At 40.1% G+C, this 20854-nt stretch overlaps 1 protein-coding gene across 2 annotated transcripts; it reads right to left on the bottom strand.

Moving 5' to 3' along the window:
* Positions 1-653: 653 nt before the first annotated feature.
* On the bottom strand, positions 654-19068 carry septin5b (septin 5b). 2 transcript variants are annotated; one of them, XM_084746395.1, is made up of 12 exons: positions 18933-19068; positions 18441-18844; positions 13679-13769; positions 10479-10565; positions 10231-10354; positions 7581-7715; positions 7355-7472; positions 6000-6101; positions 5375-5471; positions 5115-5250; positions 2094-2196; positions 654-1929 (listed from the first exon to the last, which is right to left on the bottom strand). In XM_084746395.1, the coding sequence occupies exons 3-12, from the start codon at positions 13686-13688 to the stop codon at positions 1867-1869; spliced, it is 975 nt and encodes a 324-aa protein (XP_084602521.1). In that variant the 5' UTR covers positions 13689-13769; positions 18441-18844; positions 18933-19068; the 3' UTR covers positions 654-1866. The 2 variants fall into 2 exon arrangements, with proteins under 2 accessions (XP_084602521.1, XP_084602520.1); XM_084746394.1 differs by having other exon boundaries at positions 18441-19007.
* Positions 19069-20854: the final 1786 nt, after the last annotated feature.

Genomic DNA, 20854 nt, shown 5'->3' with positions numbered 1-20854 from the left:
ACGAGCACGCACACACACACACACACACACTGCAGCACCGGGGTTTAGAAGAGGCTGATGGTATGTCACTGTTGTTATAGAGCCATATGTCTGTTATGACTGGTTGGTTTGTAGCTGTGTTTTTTTTTTTCTGCAGTCACACTGTGGGAGTTTGGTTCCTAAATTCTGATGCAGGCTTTCGCTGCTCGCAGACACACTAAATTAGCCCTTGGTGGACAAATCTGATTAATCACTTTGTCTCACCAGCGTCTGAACGGATTGTAACTTAACTCTTCTCAGTTGCCTGTAAGAGTCTGTTGACTGATTTCAGCTGAAGGATTTGGGACTGCGCTCGGTACAATGGCTGGCATTCCCTTCCATTTGTGAAACACTGTCCAAAGCTACGCTCACTCTTAGCCATATTAGCCACAGCTAGCTTCATTAGCTTTGCTACCCTACCAGTAAAGCAGGCAAATGACACTGATCTGGTAAATGCTTTTCTGTAATAGTCATGTTTCCCTAAGTGTACTTTTATAAACAGTTTGAAGTATTGCTCTACAAAAGGTTGATGTAAACTGCAAATTAAAAAAAAAACTTACTTGAGGTGTTTTTTTCTACAGAGTTAAAGAGATGGAAACACTTTTTCCAAGTAAGTTCAGATGGTGAGCTGATTAGCTGTTTCCGTTCTGAGAGACGAAGAAGAAGAAGATTTTGATTAAGATTTTTTTTAAATTTTCCTCTTCTTCTCTGACTCTTATTGGCTGTTGGCAAACACCTGGTTTTGTTTCCAGTTTGCGACCTTTACAGACCTGATGTAACATGGCCTACACCACCAACTTCTGATGAAACTCTGCTTTGGTAGAATAGTTTATTTGCTCAAAACCAGTTGATGGAAAGGCACATAATTTGGATTTTCTCTTTGCTTTTCAAAAGGTGCTTCAAGTTCACTTGACAGTTTGATGGAAAGATGGCTAGTAAGTGAATTACCTCTCAGTTTCACACTGTAGATGTCAGTGAAAAGTGTCATTCTTCACTGAAACAACAGTGATACAGTTTTTACATGACACACAGCAGCAATATAGCAGCAGTCAGCAGTGACATATATCAGTATGAACTGTCATACAACAGTGGGAAAGTAGTGTGTGCCACTGAAACAGCAGCGACATCTTGCCATAACTGCAAATGACACTAAAACAAGAGTTTTTATTCTGTGCTTTGAGTGCATTTGCTCTTTTTTCATGTGTTAAATTTTCCTCATTTTAACCTTAATTATTTTCATTGCATCATACCTTTTGGTTTTGTGTTGTCTGAGAAGAATTTTGTGATTTCTTCTTTTGAAAAGTGTTATATAAATACAGTTATATAGCAAAAACCAACAGTGACCAACCACTCAGAAAGTGCACATGCCACCAAAACCAAAATTAAAACCATCAGCAACTTTTAAATGTAGGCGTCACTCCACACATGCAGCAGGAGCCCAAACGATCAGTGCATAAACCAGTAAATTAACTGAGGGCCCAGTGCATTTGTCTCATTTAGTACTTCAAGTAGAAAACACACTCGGAAATCTACTGTGATCTAAAGGTAACAAAGTGCAATCTACTCTATATTGCCTAACTACACTCACTTGGCTAATGACTGCATTAAAAAAGCTAAGTTTATGAAAGTTTTTACAATGCTAAAAACATTTAAATGAGGTCGGAATACATTTTCCAGCATGCTGTCGATTATCTACTGTGTGTCTGTGACTGTGTTTTCAGAATCAGGTGAAATACTGCCTGAAATTATCTAAGGATTTCTTCATCTCATCCCCTGAAGAGAAGTCAGTGCTATGTGTTTGATTATTTTAAATACAAGGTCAAAAAATGTGAATTAAGAGGTCAGAGGTCACAGTTCCTGCTCGTGCATCTGCTGCTGCATCTTCTGAAGCATCTGCTGCATCCTCCTCAGCTGCACAGATAATGACAAAGACAGAGAAAAGGGAACAAGAGTCGGATAAGAGACGGCTTACATAACAACACATGTGGCTCATCATTTCACATCGGCATCTCAGTTACGTAACACCTGCTCAGCTGCATCATTCAGCGTTTGAGGTTTATTAAGGAGTCACTCACCTCTTCATCTTTCATTTTGATGAGTTTCTCCGTCTCCACGTCGGGCGTGGACAGCGGCAGCAGCGGGATGGGGCTCTCCACCCGCTTATCAGCGTTCATCTTACTGTAAGATGACAGATAAACATGGAGGATGACAAGAGCGAGACACTGGGGTTTCATTTGTTTCGCTGCAGTATGGAAATCAGCTGGCACAGAATTATTCCTCTTTGTTTATTCTCAGTTGTGTTACAGTCATGAAAATGTGAGGAGGGAAAAGTCTCCATGGGTAGAAGTGTGATGATTATAACACCCTTTGAATTATTCAGGTTGTTTTTGCAGCCAAACGAGACGATCAGAGTGAAAACTGCTGAAAATTGGCGGTGTGCATGACGAATATAGGTCATCCATCATGTCCCAAGTGTCTTTTCTGATACTACCACTGAGGGGAGCCCAAGTCAGAAAAAACAGAAATGTCCACCTGATAAATTTCAGTCCATATTCACTCTCTTTCAGCTCTGTTTTTGGTCTCCACCAACTCCTGAGGGAATACCTGACCCGTTAGCTGAGCAGGCTGTGTACAGTGAGTTTTTAGAAGAGCGAGGCTTCAACACAAGCTACACTTTCCTCAAACTTTCACTCTACTTTGCTCTACTTTTTAATTTTTGGTTAAATGAGAGACAAAGACAGGAGGAGAGACATTAGCCATCGTCTATTCCATCCCTGCCTCCAAAATCCCAAAAGCCAACTTGCGGCTGTGGGGCTCCAGATAACCTGCCATGATGGACACACACACACACACACACACACCTCTCTGCCCCACAAACAACCTCTGAACGCCTTCCACAGTGACTGGGCCGATTGCTCATGGGAGCCAGGGGTGTAACCCTCCGAACCACCGAGTGAAGATGTCCTCGCAGGGAACCCGAACAGGCGCACAGCAGCAATAACCGTATCTTTCCACCGCTTTTCTTGTTCTGCCACAGCAGCAGCAGGTCCTGAGCCATTACAATATATGTGGTATCAAGTGTGATATGTTGGCCAATAACTTATACTGTGTCGTCTTTGAAGTGTTGTTGCTGAGCTGAGGGAGCCACAGAAGGTGCGTTTGTAACTGAACGTTATGGAGGGTGAGGCGAGGGGGAGGCGGTGGTGGTTCGTGGGGTTTAGTATAGTGTTGTGGGGACCACAGGTCACTGAGCCTTATTTAAGGTCCGCCCCAAAAATCCTGAACACAGAAATCACTAACAGTTTAACGGTCAACCTCCACAATTCAGTACTACATAGTTCTACATAGTTCTGTCTTTAAGGTATTTTCAGCACACATGTTCTAACATGTATAATGTGTCAAGAAGAAAAACTCCCTTTTCACTCTATGCAGACTTTAAAGCTTTTTTCTCTGAAAATATCTGCCTGCTGCAGCCGAACATTACACTGCCAGAGCTGTGAGAGGGAATCAATAAAGTTGTGGGCCAGACAGATCAACAATGAGCTGAAACTCACTATGAAGCTCCAAAAAGCTGAGGGGAGATTCAGCTGAACACTCTTTCACAACTGTGTCATTTGAAATATTATCATTATAAAAATTCAGCCATCCATTCATCCAACCACTTATCTGAAGTCGGGTCGCAGAGGAAAAAGTTCCAACCAGCTCTGACTGGGGGATCCCGAGGCGTTCCCAGGCCGGGGTGGGGGTATAATCCCTCCACCTAGTCCTCGGTCTGCCCCCTGGCCTCCTCTCAGCTGGACGTGCCTGAAACTCCTCCCTTGCAAGGTGAGCAGGTGGCATCATTACGAGATGCCCGAACCACCTCAACTGCCTCCTTTCTGCACAACTACACCTCAGAACCCATTTCAGCTGTTTGTATCCACAGTGTCTTTCTTTCTTTCGGTCATGGCCGACCCGTCATTCACAGCGTCTTAAAATGCAAATTCATAGCTTCACAAAGATGACATCTTCTTGTTTGTCTTCGTTGTCTGAATTCAACTTTCAGAAACTTGCTGATGCCTGAAATCTCAAAAGGGTCCAAAGAGAACTTCTGAATGAGTCCCTGTTCGTAACTGCATCCCCATGCAAAGGTGACACATCTTTCACAACAAAACAATGTTCTCTGTGATGTATTAGTTCAGGTTTGAAGGTCCCATAAAATGGTCAGTTCATAGAAAACCTGTACATCTTCATTCATCCCTCTCTCCTCCACTTGGGGCAGAACAGTCGTGCCTTCAATACAAATCAAGTTCACTGTTTACATCCACTGTTTCTGCCAAGGACTGAAATCTCTCCAGTGTCCTTTTACTGTCCAACTTTCTGTGCAAGTGAGTGAGTGCCAGGAAAACTTTGGCCTGGGTTAGATTACATTCTTCACTCTGATGGTAATGAGCAGCTTCAGACAGAAGAAATATCTGTATCAGCTGTGTTATTTGTGTTTTCCTGAGGAGTGTATTCAAATTTAAGTTCCTCCACAATATGGGCCTGATTTAGGAAGATCCCAAATAACGAATACTAAATTGAATGTTTAACATATTGCACTTTTGTGTGTGATCTACTAAGAATAACTGTGGAAAATGACAACTGATCTCAGTCTGAAGATGATTTTCAAGAAGAATTTGCACTTTCTCCTCCCAGTATTTTGCACACTAGAGTAGAAATGTTCCATATAGCATATTCATTAAGGTGAACGTACTAAATGGACAATGCATGCTGTCTTGCACAGGTGAAACAAGCAATCCTGCATGTTTGCAGGTGATATCAAGTTTATATAACTTAATAACAAATTTCCAAACTGTTTTTTTTGGAAACACTTCAGCTCATGTCAGCGGTCTGAATACTTTTGCTGGAGAACCGGATTCAGCCCACAGACTGCTTTCTTCCTACCACTGGTGTGGGTTTTGAAGTCCTGTTCATGCACCGCTCCAGTGATGAATGCACACCTGTTCTAGTTTCACCATTTCTGTATTTGATTAAGTCTTCCTTGCAGTTTGCACACACACACACACACACACACACACACACACACACACACACACACACACACAGACACACACCTGGTCATGGTCTGGATGCACTGGGCTCTGTAGTTCTCGTAGTGAAGGTCGCTGGTGATGTCCTTCAGGTCGTGCATGTGGGTTCTGATCAGGATGGTCCTCAGCTTCACAAAGTCGCAGTGGGACGGGTTCTCCACTGCACACAGGAAGAGATTAACATCAGGGCCGGTCCGTTGCTGATAATTAGTGTTGCCACGGTTACTGAAACATCAAAAACGGCTGCAGAGAGTTTGCACAGGCAGCTGCGGAGAGTTTCTCACCCTCCACGATGCCCCACGGGTAGAGCCTCCCTCTCACTCTCTGACCTCGAGCTTCTACCACGGTGTTGCTGCCGATCACTGCGAACGGAGTGCTCTCCTGCATCACAAAACAGTCAAGAATTCACATCCTTTACTTAAATTATATTATTATAACTGCCATCAGTTATAATTAATGCAGTAAATTCCCACCCAGGGAGTATTTGCAGTTGCCAGGGGCTGTGTGGAAAGATCAGCTGATTAAATGATTAAAGAATACACATATTAGAGTTAAGGACGGAAATAAACGGCCAAATAGGTTGAAAAAGTGTTGTAGTGGTGATCTTTGGTGAAATTATAATAACCAGTAAGCTGCACATCAATCTGAGTCAGTTATCACCACATGTTGCACATACTGGCTTTAGGAAACTCTGATCGAGATTTTTCATAATTTTCTGACATTTTATAGACCAAATAACTAATCAATTAATCAAGAAAATAATCAACAATAACAATAATCTTTAGTTGCAGCCCTAGAGTAAATGTACTCAGTTATTTTCCATCAATGCAGGAAACGAAAACGCCTTTTAACCTAAAGATCAGAGATGAACGTTGTGATTCAGACTCCTCAGATCAGAGGGGAGCTCACCTTCAGCTCTTTATCTTGTCGCTTGAACTCCTCGTCCTCATCGGAGTCGCAGTCAGGGAACTGGTAGATCTTTATCCCGTACTTATCTATCTCCTCCCTCAGCTAAAAGGACAACACACACATGAGGGATGTGATGGATAACACACACACACACACAGCCTCCCACTGAGGGCTAAAATTCAGGAGGAATCACTGGCATTACAACTCGGTCCAGATAAAGTCTCTGAGGAGAAACGTCTGAGTCATCCACCTCTAAAATTAACTGAAACTGAACCCAAATCTGCACCGACGCTCGCTGCTTATTTCCATACTTCTTAACTGAACTGTTTATCCCTCTAGTCCAATTTTAACAACTCAGAATATCTATATATTTGTCTGTTTCAGAGCGATTAAGCATGATTGTTTAAGCGGCCAACCAGAACTTATGTACATTCAAATCAAGGCATACAAAAGTACTTATTAGAGATTCTTTTTTCAAAACCTAAAAAGAACATTTAAAAGTTTGATTCAATCCAAGTATTTGGAATAGTTCAGCATTTTGAGAACCGTGCTTATTCTCTTTTTCAGGCTGACAGGATCGACATGTCTGTTGTTGAGTGCAGAGCTGAAGTCAGGATGTGGTTAACGTGTCTTTGCAGAAAGTCGCCCGCCACAAAATGTTGTTTTTACATTTCTGTTCATTTATGGATTTTTTTAAAAAAAGATCCAAACTATTTATTAGTGAGCTTTAGAGGAGTTGGTACGTGTAGTTTTTAACTTTGACGGAGTCAGAGTAGCTGTTTGTTTAAAATAGTTTGCTAAAAATAATGAATTGGGTTAATGGGTTAATTAATGGATAATGTAATGGATGAATGTTTGAAATACTTGTTTCAAAGTACCGAATAACTGTTGAAATAGTTATCTAATGGTAAATGGTCAGAATTGTTAGCTAAAAGTAACTGACTGTTGAAGTAGTTAGCTAAAAGTTAGTGATAAACCCTGTAACAGGTTAGTTAAAAGTAATGGATTAACAGTTAATGCAAATGCAAATAAATAATAAAAATTCCTTTACAGCAATATATTATATTCTTTCCAGTTTTAGCCAGACATCTACTGTATTTATGCAAATGCAGAGACATCTTTGTGGCTTTAATTCAGTGCAGAAATATTAATGAAAACACTGAATAGCCGGCAGCAAAAACAGATGCTGCACAGACAGAAAGGTCAGAGCGTAAATTCAGCTTATATTGCGTACATACATTATAAAAAAAGAGAGTTTACATCATATCTCATACTTTAGGTAGAGTGCTCAGATGTGGTGGTCATGGATTATTTATGTAATCTACATGTATATTACTGTATATTAGTGGTCTTACCCGCTCTTTGAGTTTCTTGATCTCAGTGGGAGTGAGGCAGTCGGCTTTAGCGATGAGAGGAACAACATTAACTTTATCCTGCAGGGCCTTCATGAACTCTATATCAACTGGACGAAGCCTGCAGGAGAACACAAGAACTTTAACTGAGCGTGTTAATACATCCATGTTCATCAATCCCCTGTGATGAGCGTGTGTTCTACCGTGTTCTGTGTTCTGCGTCTATTACCCGTGTCCAAAAGGAGGTATGAAGTACAGACAGCAGTGGACTCTGTTGTCCTGGATGTTCTTCCTGTTCAGTCCGCTCTCGTCTCTGAAGTAGTTCTCAAACTGTTGGTCGATGTAATCTGTGACCGCCCTCCAGCTGCAGAACACAAACAGTCTGTAAATGTTCTTCTGTTTTTACTACAAACCTACCTACATTCTATTAAAGTAAGAAGAAAGGGTTCCTCAAGAGTTCTTTGTAAGACCGGGTAAGGGTTCCATTAAGAACACGTTCATCCAAAGAACACTTTTTGGAAGAAAGATTGTTGAAATCATCGAAGAATTCTTTTATCAAGGGTTCTTTGTACTATAATGCAGACAGGTTCTCCATTAAATCCCCTGGGTGGGCTCGTGATAAAACGTTTGGAATGTTAGAGGGTTCTGGGTAGAACCCTCTGGGTTCGTTCTAGACAAATCCTTTGGAATATAAAAGTGTTCTCAGTGGAACCCCCAGGATGGATTCCAGATAAAAGCTTTGGAATATTAAAAGGTTCTTAGCTGAACCTCCTGGATGGGTTCTAGATAAAATTCCTCAAGGAATATAAAAGTGTTCTCAGTAGAATCTCCTAGGCTGGCTCTAAATAAAACCCTTAGACTATAAAAGTGTTCTCAGTAGAACCCCCTGGGTGGGTTCTTGTTAGCACTCTTTCAAGGTGGAAAGGTTCTGGATAAAACCCCCAAAGAGGGTTCAGGGTGTAATCATTATCCTGTCTGGGTTCTCTGTAGAACCTCTCATAGGGAGCTCTGGCTGGAAACGTTCACCAATGGTTCTATTATATGGTATATGTTGGGTTCTAGGGAGAACTCTCTGAAAGGGTTTAGAGTAGAACCTTTATAAAATGCTCTACCAGCAACCAAAAACGGTTCTCCTAGCCCTAACCCTAACCCTTTATGGTTCTAGTAATCCCCTTTCTGAGTGTAGTTGTGTTTCCATAATACAGGAGAACGTTCTTGTTGTTCCTCCTCATCACTGCTGGTGTTCTGTTTGGGGAGTCGGTCCTGCAGCAGCTCAGCTGAACAGCAGGAGATGAAGGTATCACTGCTTTAGTGAGCAGTTTTCACACAGTGGGACCCAAACTGAGAACAGACTGATGTTCTCTAACCTTCAGGGAACAGCAGCCGTTAAAACAACACACTTCTGTGGAGTCATTTTATCCACTTCATTAGAAAACAGAACCTCAGGGTGGAACTTAAAACTTTTTATTTAGGATTTTATCAAAACATTTTGTTTAGAAGACCCACGATGAATCCAAACCACACTCATAGAAATAAAGGGGATAACTAGAACCATAAAGGTTCTTTGGCTTTGGCCTCATAAGATAACCCTTTTGGGGTCCTGGTAGAACCTTTTATAAAAGTTTCACTTGGAACCCTTTCAAAGAGTTCTACCTAGAACCCAACATAAATGAGTTCTCTTTCTGTAATCCCATAATGCTCAATGCATCATGTGCTTCTTATTTTCTCGGCCCTGTCAGCTTGTTTCCTTTGGTCCAGAGCCACGATATCGATTTGAATTCTTCAGGACATTAATTATATTTCACACTCTCTCACTGCCTCTGTTCTATTGATCTGTGTTCTTTCTCCTGTTTGTGAAGAAATGTGTGATTTTCGCTTTAAAAGTGCCACATAATTCTCTCACTTCTCTCTTTTTTTGTTATGTAGTTTTTTTTTTACTTCAGCTGAGACAAAGGATTTTCTGACATGTTTCTGCAGTAAGTTTAAAAAAATAAGAATGATGTTTGATTTGATCAGAGAATAATAAATAAAAGTGTAACGGACACTTTTACAACAAATTAAGACAAGAGACGAGCATCAGAAAATACAGACACAGTTTTAGTCTTTACTCATTGTACCCTTTTAGGGAAAAAGGTTCCAAAAGGGTTCTCTGAGGTTTTACATTCCATTCCATTCTTTTATCAAGAGTTCTTTGTACTATAATGTAAAAGGGTTCTCAGTAAAAAACCTTGGGTGGGTTCTAAATCAAACCCTTGGAATATTAAAGAGTTCTCTGTAGAACCTCCTAGGTGGGTTCCAGATAAAAGAGTATTTCCTCCTGTTTGTTTGATAAAAAGTACAGTAAGCAACTATTTTAGAATTTTACTGAATCTTTTTTAAACATGAAATTATATGATTATAAGATTTAAATTCACAGTGAACCAATAGGCTTGGAGCAGAGAGCGAGAAACAGGAAGTCAGGAAGTACTGAGAGATGAACCGACACGTTGATTTTGGTCTTTTCATGAGGTTTGTGGACTATAATAAAAAAACAGAGTATCACCAGCCTCATCCTTTACTGGTTGCTGTCCTCAGGGGAACGTGCACGCTGAACAGTCTTAGTAAGCATGTAAAATATCAGGCCAGTGTTTAAAAGAAAAGCAGCAGCTTCTTTGATTCTCTTGCTGAATAGAAGAATTGCAGCGCTTTTATTTTATACGTGGGTGAAGACTCAGAGAGACGGAGCTGAGAAGGAAGGGTCAGAAACAGTAAGCGGTGTGTAGGGGAGAAGTTCACCTAACTTCAGGCTGTAGAAAGCAGCTCCCACCTCCTCATATTATTTACCATCTGAGCCTCCAAAGCTGCAGTTACTGACCGGATCTCACAGAGTGAACTCTCACCACTCAGTGTTGTTGACAGCGTCTCCAAAACCCGGGGTGTCCACGATGGTCAGTTTGAGCTTCACCCCCTTCTCCTCGATGTCCACTGTGTGCTTTGTGATCTCCACCGTCTGACTGATTCGCTCTGCGGGTCAAAAAGACCAAATGTAAATAATAATAATAAAGTCTGTCTCCGCTGCAGGTCCTCACAGTCTGAACTGAGATCAGTGGGTGTGGTGATCAGACCATCTCATTGGTTGGTGACTCACCCTCTGCATTGAGCAGTTTTCTGTCTTTATGCAGATCAGTGAGGAACAGGCTGTTCACCAGAGTGGATTTACCCAGACCAGACTCACCTGTAACACACACAAATACACAGAAAAGCGCATCATTAAAGGAGCACTCCACCAAATTTACACATCAGGATCAGGTCAAGGCTGGAATGTCTCTCTCTCTACTCTCAAATGGACGCATGCACGGACATCTAAAGACACCAGAGACATGTGGTAGTTTTGTTTGTACCAGGTTTGTGTGGTTTGCTTCCTTGCTAGTTGGCACCAGAAATACTGGTCTATTAAACTATTTATCAATATTTTAGTCATGCACAACGCCAGTTAACTGTTGTCTGTAAGGTGTTATGCAGGTGTCCACCACTATTTGGGGCTGCTTCCCCGTCAGTCAGCAGCTCCTTTCGCTCAGCACAAATGCCCCAATGCCCCAAGTCTAGACAATTACAATAAGTTTGAATGTAGGCTGTGCCAGAATAACCTGGTATATGACCGCTCATGTACCCACATTCTGCACAGACATGGACATTAACCTGCAAGCAGAGCAGCTGCTAACACTGCTAACATTAGCCACACTGTGAGGCAGCTAACATCAGCTTCAGGTAAACAACGTCGTTCACATGCAGACTCTGTGATCTTTTTGGGTCTGAAAAGGTGAAGCATTTAATGAGCTGTTGTCATGATTTGTAGGTTAACATTTCAGCAGCATTTAAAATACGACTGGCTGATTGTAGACTGTGATTAACAGCTTCAAATGGCTCTTAATACACACAGTATTTTCATAGTGTGTTTAACATGATCAATTGAGAAATTGAGCTAAATTTTAACTGCTTTTTGAGCGTTTTCTTACTGTTACACTAGTTGACAAGTCTAAAGTAAATTTTGCATTTGCAAAATTCAGCATTTTGGAGTAATCTACAAATCAAGTGGACACACTGGGGACAGGTCTGCAGAAAAACACAAATTGGAGGTAAGCGGATGTCTGCACAGGGCCGAGACGTACACACTCTCATGATGAAATTCACGTCACATGGACCCTAGTGGACCTTCATGTACTTGTGGACGGGGAAAGTATCATTTTGGCTTTAGACTGTGGTCATTCGACTTTAGTGAATTTTGAAAAGGCAGAGCCACAGCCTCAATTAAAGGGACAGTTCTCCCCAAAATTAAAAAAAATACATATAATTCCCCTGGCCTGTAGAGCTATTTATCCATCTAATTTTCTTTTAGGTAAGTTGCAAAGTTTTGGAGATATCAGCTAGAGATGTCAGCCTTCTCTCCAATGTAATGGGAGTAAATGCCACTTGGATTGTTTTGCTCAAAGCACCAAAAAAATACATTTGAAATTTTGGAAAACCAGTGTCTCTTTCCAAAAATCATGACCCCTGTTCCTACATGAAACTGCTCACAACAAAGTATGTGGATTATCTTGAGTAACCAGGCAATGATATTTGGAAAGACTCTCATACGTACCGTTACTTTTCATGGGAAACGATAGTGGAGAAAATAATCCTTTCTTTAATATATACAAGGAAAACTCCTGCATCGAAATCAGCAAAAATTTACTTGTTACTTAAAGTAACAGTACTAAAGACAGTAACATGTCCCCTGTGGCTGGTGTATTATTGTATTTGATCTCATTAAATGTTGCTGACTCAGTCTTTAATGTAAAAGCAGTATTTTACTGACGCGGACACTTCAGAGACAGTTTGAAATCTAGTTTGAGCAGACAGACTGAGACACACTTCTACAGAATGAATTTAACTCAAACATCACATTGGTGTTTTTTGCTTTCTAGACATGAACATGAACCTCCAACTGTTTTTGTGCTCATTTAAAAACCATTATAAGAGAAATAAATTCACAAAACCAAAGTCAATCTAGCTGTCATCATAATGGGCACTTAATGGACTCAAAATTGTTTAATAGCACAATATTAAGAAATTTAGCTTATCCTCCAGCATCGTTCAAACTGCAGGGATTCTGCTCTTACTGTTTTTTCTATCTTGGCTCATGCTTCTGAATATTTAACAGATGGATTTAAAGTGTAATTAAATGCAGACCGTTTTTTGGACGAGAGCTTTGTGACTTATCTGTCTTATCTGCAAGATGAACATTTATCAGAGCCAGTCATTTTCACAGGACACACGAAACTTGTGAAGAAGACTGAGATGGTGCGGAGGTGTGGTGGTAAAGCTGCCTCACGACAAGGACATCCTGCCTGGGTTTTAGTCTTTCTGTGTGAAGACGGCTTTGGACTGGATCCACGTGCAGAAGTGGTGCACATGAGGCCGTATTAAGAGGGAAAACAGCCTTTACGGCACAAAAATTGAAGAGCAAAAGTGCAACGAATGGATTAAACAGACTGCTTTCCAGTGCTGGCAGCCAATGTTAGCATCTGACTGACTGGTTTGTACACAAAATATTATATGAGACAGACATGAAACTTGATGCAAACTTGAAATATTTTAAAAACACAAAGATTACGAAATGTTCAGTGTGGGAATCATCAGTTTTCCAAACTAATAGGGAAAATGTTCACTACATTATTTTGTGGAGTTATGTTAAAAAATACCTTTTCAGAACTGGAACATATGCAGGAAGATGCATGTTATCACAGGTTAAGCTAACGTTAGCAGCTCTGTCCCACTCTTTTATTCTCCCACAACTCCAGACAAACTTTCATTAGATAGTTTAGTAAACTCATCTTATTCCTCATCCTCAGTTTATTTTCTCATGCACAATTAAAACATGCGGTTTGAAAAGAAGAACATTAACACATGCATTTAACCTCTGTGTGTAAGCCAACTGGGACTGACTCTAGCGTTAGCCTCAGTCTTTTAGCATGATATATTAGTCATGGACATGCTATTCAAGGCCACTTTTAGAGGATTCTTACTTTAAAACAAATGAGCTGGAAAAGTTAAAGTCTGCTTCAATCAATCATGGAGTTTTAGCGTTAGCATTACCTCACGTTAGCTAGATACAGTCAACTCTTCCACTGACAGTTGTCATTTTGGCTAAAAATATCAGCAGTCACTGGACAGAAGAAACAGCTTTTGTTTACAGCTGTGTGAATTTGAAAGCCAGCTGTTCCAAAAAGAAGGATTTTGTCAGTAAATCTGCCTCCATTATCATTGCTAACTGCTGTGCTAGAACAAAACGTACAGTTCATTTCTCACCTGCCACCATGAGAGTGAAGTCAAAGCCTTTTTTCACTGACTTCCTGTGCACCTGGTTGGGCAGCGTCGCAAAGCCAACGTAATCTTTTTCCTACAAACAATCACACACAAAAATAAATTAGTTGTAGTGACTCAACAGAAACTAAAGAAGCAAAAAAGGGGTTAACGTTTACATTTTAGGTTTACATTTTTAGGCTCAACAGCAAACCAAACAGGTTGTAATGTTTTTATTTTATGTCTCATATAGGCTTTTTTTTCATTTATCAAAGTTATTTTTAACAGAAGTTTAGCAGTTTTCCCCTTTCTCCATCCTGAATTGATTAATCTGCTGCCTTATTTATTGTGTGGAAAAACAAACTAAACATCTAAAATGTAATTTCATGAAATGGGACATTTTTCATTTATAGAGAAAAAGCAGGGCAAAATAAACCTGGTTTTAGTTTTAGGTCTAACCTTCATCAGTTCCTGAGGGCCGCTGTTTAACATCGTCAATCCAGTTACCCATGTTGTCACTGTCGGCAGGCAACAGCAGACACGTGGTCTGGAAAGGAACCTCAGATCCACGAGATCTCGCAGGAGTGAACATTTTGGCCAAAATCTTGAAAAAGAGTCTCACAAATTTGAGGTTCCCTTCTAGACACAGCCAGCAGAGACCAAGGGTAATGGACACGACGTGCCACCGCAGCAATGGCAGCGCCGCAAGATGGCGGATGTGTCTATATGAGATGCTGAGGGGCGTGACAGCAACCTAGACAGTCTAGTTAGCTGTCTTTCTATGGCAGTGAGTGCAGCAGGAGTAGTGTAGTCCAAGAACATATACCTTTTATGTTTTTAGCTTTTAAGCCTATTTTGTTGTTACTGCAAATTTAAAAGCTGTTTTCATGGAAATCACACATTTAGGTTATAACTCAGTTTAGACCAATCATAGTCACATGTAGGGCAGTATATATATATATATGTATATATATATATATGTATACATATATATATATATCATAACGGCTGACTAATCTGGGTCAGATCTTCCCTCACAGCTCGGTGCTGCAGCGCGGTAAAGTCGCTGTGTTAGTAGGACATTCCCATGATTCCTTTCATGTTTTATTGAAGTCACAGAGAGAGAGGGTGGCAGAGAGACTGAGAACGTGCCCCGCGGTTCCCCCAAGTGTTCATAATACAGTGTGGCAGGCTGCCACTGGCTCAGGAGGAGGAGGAGGAGGAGGAGGAGGAAGAAGAGGAGCTTAAAACTACAGAGGAAGAGGATGAAACACAGACTGGAAGGAGACAGATGGTGTGTGATGTGAACTAAGTGGACTGGTCAGCTCTTCCCATCATGCATTAGGGTTTTCCATATATTCCCACTTACAGAAAGCTTTTAATACCAAATCTAATGTAGAGTTACACTCTCACAAATAAGGGTTCCAAGAGGGTTCTTCCTGCGGGGCTGAGGTTCTGTCCAGAACCATTTGCTTCTGAAGATGGCTTGTTTGAAGGAAAGGTTTGCCAAGGGTTCTTTGTAAGACTAAGGGTTCTATTATGAATCATTTTCTTCAAGGATTGTTGAGATCTTTGAAGAACTCTTTCATCAAGGGTTCTCATCAGAACACCCTTGGTGGATTCAAGAAAAACCCCATGGAATATAAAAATGTTCTCAATAGAACCTCCTGACTGTATTCTAGATAAAACCCTCAGAATCTAAAGGGTTCTCAATAGAACCCCCTGGGTGAGTTCTAGCTAAACACTTGGAATATAAAAAGGATCTCAGCAGAACCCTGAGTGTGTTCTAGACTAAACCCTTGAAATAAAAAAGGTTATCAACAGAGCCCTCTGGGTGGGTTCTAGACAAAACCCTTGGAATGTAGGAGGGTTCTTGGTAGAACCTCCTGACTGTCCTAGATAAAACCCTTGGTATATAAAAGGGTTCTCATTAGAACCCCTTGGTAGGTACTCAGTCACACCCCGTGGGTACATGCTCAATAAAACCCTTGGAATGTAAGATCGTTCTTAGTAAAAAACCCTGATTGCGTTCCAGATAAAACCCTCGGAACATAAAAAACATAAAATGTTCTGGATAGAACCCTAAGAGAGGGTCCTGGGTAGACCTCACATAGGGGATTCTGGGTATCATGTAAGGTATTACCCTTAATGTTCTGTTCTAGGTAGAATTCTACCAGAAAGCAAAACGGGTTCTCCAAGCTGAAGAACCTTTTATGGTTCTAGTTTGTCCCTTTACTTCTCAAAGTGTACATTAGCTTGATTACTTAGAGAACAGGAGCTTAACATACAGACATGTTTTTCCTTCAGTTCTGGTTTTAATCCTGGTTTTATTCCGGTTTTATTCCTGGTTTTATTCCTGGTTTTATTCTGGTTTTATTCTGGTTTTATTCTGGTTTTATTCCTGGTTTTATTCTGGTTTTATTCCTGGTTTTATCTCTGGTTTTATTCCTGGTTTTATCTCTGGTTTTATTCCTGGTTTTATTCTGGTTTTATTCTGGTTTTATTCTGGTTTTATTCCTGGTTTTATCTCTGGTTTTATTCTGGTTTTATTCTGGTTTTATTCCTGCTTTTATTCTGGTTTTATTCCTGGTTTTATTCTGGTTTTATTCTGGTTTTATTCCTGGTTTTATCTCTGGTTTTATTCTGGTTTTATTCTGGTTTTATTCCTGCTTTTCTTCCTGGTTTCATTGCTTCCATATTGACATTTATTCTGTGGATGCGTTTGTGTGTCACACCCACACACACATCAGTAAATCACAGAGAACCAGACTGCTGGCTAACACCACGCTGCGTCTGTGTCCGCTGCTCTGACTCAGCCTCGGCGCTGCCGTCCAACACCACATGAAAAGACTCAACTGTGAAGCAGGATGAAGGAAACATTATGAAACTGCTCGTGGGATTTTGGGCATATAGATCTCAAAATAAAGACACTCAGAAGATGCTGTATGTAACACAGACAGTAGTGCTGTTCTGCTCCATCTAGTAGCTCTGATTCTGCTTTAGCTTTTGTAAAATGTTTCACAAAGATAACATTTTCACTTAATTTTTCCCTTCGTGTGTGTTTACTAATGATGTGCATTCGATCTTCTATACACGACACCACCTAAACGTCCAGGTTACTCCTTTTTTCTAACCCTAAACGAATAGTTTGGACTGAAACTAACTGCATGCTTTCTTCAAACCCACCAAAAAATTTAGAAAATGTAGATCTCAAGTGCAAACATATAGCTTACATGAAAAGCTGGAACAAAATAATATAGAATACCATTCATTATTGATTACTGTGCTGATTATTTTCTCAATTAATTATCGATGAAATGTTAGTTACAGTGCAAGACACAAACAAGCTAACAAACTGACCAGCAACAGACCAGGAACTCCTGTGTTCTGTGAGGTTAAATGACTGATTTTGCCAATGGAGTTTGGTTGGTTTGGAGAGAACAATATTTGACTAGCAGCGGTTTCCCATCAGAAAAGTCTGTCTGACAGCAAGATAAAGCACAGAAAATATTCTAAATATAGAGTAAAACTAAACTGATGTGCTATTTTCTGACTTTTCATCTAAAATAATCAGCAGAGTAATCAATAATCAATCTGCTTCCAGCTTTTCATGGAAGCTATATGAGTGAAATATTCAGATAAAAGCCAACCATGTTACTATCAAATGCAAAAATTCCAAATATTCCCCCAGAATTCAGCCTGATATATTTGGTTTGAAAAAGTTTGGGATCTGTGCAGCAATTTAAAATAAAGTTTTTGAGGGTTTGAACAAAGTTTGCACAGTATGTTTGTACTGACTGACCTAAAGGTTAAAGTAAATCCACATTAGATAATTTTTTGTTATTTAACAAATAAGTATAATTTATTAACAATTAATTTATTGTTAATCAACTATTAACTTAATCTGCAACTATTTTGATAATCGAATAATAATAGTCTTTTTTTTTTTTTCACAAAAGTCAAATTTTTCTGATTCCAGCTCTTAAATGTGAATATTTTCTGGTTTCTGACAGTAAGCTGAATATTTTTCAATTGTGGACAAATCAAGACATTTGACGACGTCATCTTGAGCTTTGATCAACATTTTTGACCATTTTCTGATATTTCATGAACCAAATAACTAATTGACTGACTGAGGAAATAATTATGAAAATAATCATTATTATTCAAAACATTATATTAGGCTACAGAATTTCACCACATAATCCAAAAGTAATGGAAAGTAATCAAGTTACATTACTTTAATATCGTGATATTTGAATTATTTATATTTATTTATACTTTACTGATTAATTTAATAGTTGATAACTAATCAATTATCATTATTATAGCCCTAGAATAATCAGATTGTAGCAGCTGCAATCACTGGATGTTTGTCTTTTTTTGCTTGAAAAATGACTGAAATTATTTGAAAATGATTTGTTGTGGACTGACTGATCGATTATTCTGCAGCACCTAAGCGATGTTTCCAGATGTGTAAAGACATTACAGTGTATAAAGATGAGTGAATTGAAATAAATAGTGTCAAATATTAAAATAAGTGAGCGTGCACGTGATGAGCTGCTCACTGACAGTGAGGACAAAGGAGGGAAACCCGACAGACTGACCAGGGTCACTGACAGCAGCAAAACAAAGGGACACTCTTGGTTCCTGCAGGTGCGACACAGCAGGAGGCTTTTATTTTGTAATATAAACACACACACACACACACACACACACACACACTCACACACTCACACGCGCGCGCGCCTCTGTTTGTGTGTCTTACCTCTGCATCCTCTGTGCGTCATGAAGCCAGATTCCAGCAGACATGAGTCGGTTTGTGGAGCAGAAATCATCCATCCATCCATCCAGAGGAGGAGGAGGAGGAGGAGAGCATGAAAACATCATCACAGTCTCATTAATCGATGCTTCATTAACCAACCAGCTGTGGCACGTGGCAGGCAGGTTCGTTAATTACCTGCAGGAGCTTACCTGACCGGGGCGCGCGGCTCCTGTACCTGCTGTTGTTGGCCGTCATCTCGGACACAATTGGAGGAAAGAAAATGCGTCCGGACTGAATGAAAAGGGGCGGGTCTGAACCGCCGCCGCCGCCGCCGCTGCTTCTGCTCCCTGTGATTTACACTGAGCAAGATTTCAGCACCACAGAAGAAGACGAGTCCGGTGGCACCTCTGATACGTGCAGAAATTAATGTAAATCGCAGAAAATTCAGAATATCTGTTCCAGACTCTTGTCATGCATGCAGACTGATCCACTCACTGTGTTTATTGTGTGAAAAACTGGATGCAGCTCATGTGAAACACCAGGCGGTGGCAGTGTTGGTCTGTTCCTGAACGTCACATGTTGACACACAGACCTGAATATACAACATGCATTATTTAATTCATCTGATAATAAAAATTTTTAATAATAATCTTTTTTTTATTATTATTGTCTGTCTATGTCTGTGTTTTATTACTCACTTGTCTTTCTGTTACTTACTGTTATTTTTATATTGTGGGTTTTTCCACATGATTGTGCTCGAATAACTGGTGTGACAATAAATAATGAATTTTGAGTATAAAGCAGACATTCCCAAACACTGGGTCGTGACCCACAGGTGGGTCACAGGAGCTTTTATTTGGGTCGCCAAATAAATAAAAGATTATGGAAGAAATTCTGCAAATTTAAGATTTATATCTACACCTTGTCACACCCTCCCCTTCCAAGTGTGTAGGAGAAACTACAGAATTAAAAATGCAAAAGGCCCTGTGTAGAGCCAGTGTTTGGTTTGTCCATTCTGGGCTACTGTAGAAACATGGTGGCCTCTGTGGAAAAGGGAGCGACTCCCTCTGTGGATTCTGAGGTACAAAAATACAAAGATTCTTATTTTCAGTTGATTTTACATGAATGAAAACATACTTATGAATATTATATTACATTTCTGTCCATAAATCTTCTTAAATCTTAAATAAGTTTTAGACGACTGAAATAAATCTTAATATGTTTCTTTAAGCATAATGTTTATTTATTTTCATCTAAGGCCTCAGATTAGATTGTTAGGCTGGTTGGGTAAGAGTGGGCAGATATCTCATTCTCAGGGGTTCAAATGAAAGTTTTATTTATTTATACAACATCAAACAGACACACACACACACACACACACACACACACACACACACACACACACACACACAGCATCATGCCCTCACACATCTGAATTTAGACTTCCTGGTAGGAACTCAGTGTTTTAAGGAAAATATACAGCAACAATGCAGCATTGTCTGACTCTGTGTGGGATGCCACCCACTGGCACAACTGACAGGGTCGCATTACATGTAATTAAGATTATGTAATCAGATTACAAGAATAAGTAACTATTATCAGCCCAGATTATATCGGAGTAACACTGTCAAGAATTGCTTGATTACGTTTCAGATTAAGTATTTAAAATATGAAAAATTGAGATCTTTAAAGAAAAAAAAATGTGGAGCTATTTTTTGTGGCTGCATCCTTTTATTAGTATAAGGCAAAATTTTCAGTGTTTTATTTGAAGTGATCCAAAATATTCCATCCATCCATCCATCCATCCATCCATCCATCCATCCATCACAGTGGTAGCAGGCTGAGCAGGGTTTTCCAGACATGTCTCTACCCAGCAACATCCTCCAGCTCCTCCTGGAGGATCCCGAGACGTTCCCAGGCCACATGAGATATGTCACCCTTCCAGTGAATCCTGGTTCTACCCGGAGGTCTCCTCCCAGAGGCACACCTTTTCCTTTGGATGTTTTCCAAAGCAGGATCCTGACCAGATTTCACAAACCACCTCAGCTCCTCAGACTGCCTCTGACACTGAGCACCGCCACCCGGCTGCTTACATCCACGACTGCAGTCGTTTAATCACTATCCTCAAGCTCATGACTGGAGCTGCAATGATTATTTTCATTGTCGAATAATATGTGGGTTAGATGACGTCCAAGATGACGTCCTCAAATGTCTTGTTTTTCCCACAACTCAAATATATTCAGTTAATTGTCAAAGAGGAGTAAAGAAACCAGAAAATATTCACATTTAAGAAGCTGAAATCAGAGAATTATGAGTTTTATTTCTTAAAAAAATATTCAAGCTGATTAATCGATTGTCAGTTGATTTATGGACAATTAATTGTTGCAGCTCTACTCATGTCCACAGGTGAAGGTCGG

This window comes from Lutjanus erythropterus, chromosome 20, assembly GCF_056507025.1.
Source record: "Lutjanus erythropterus isolate fLutEry1 chromosome 20, fLutEry1.hap2, whole genome shotgun sequence".
Lineage (NCBI taxonomy): Eukaryota > Metazoa > Chordata > Actinopteri > Lutjaniformes > Lutjanidae > Lutjanus > Lutjanus erythropterus.
This window is presented reverse-complemented; position numbering and strand designations above follow the sequence as displayed.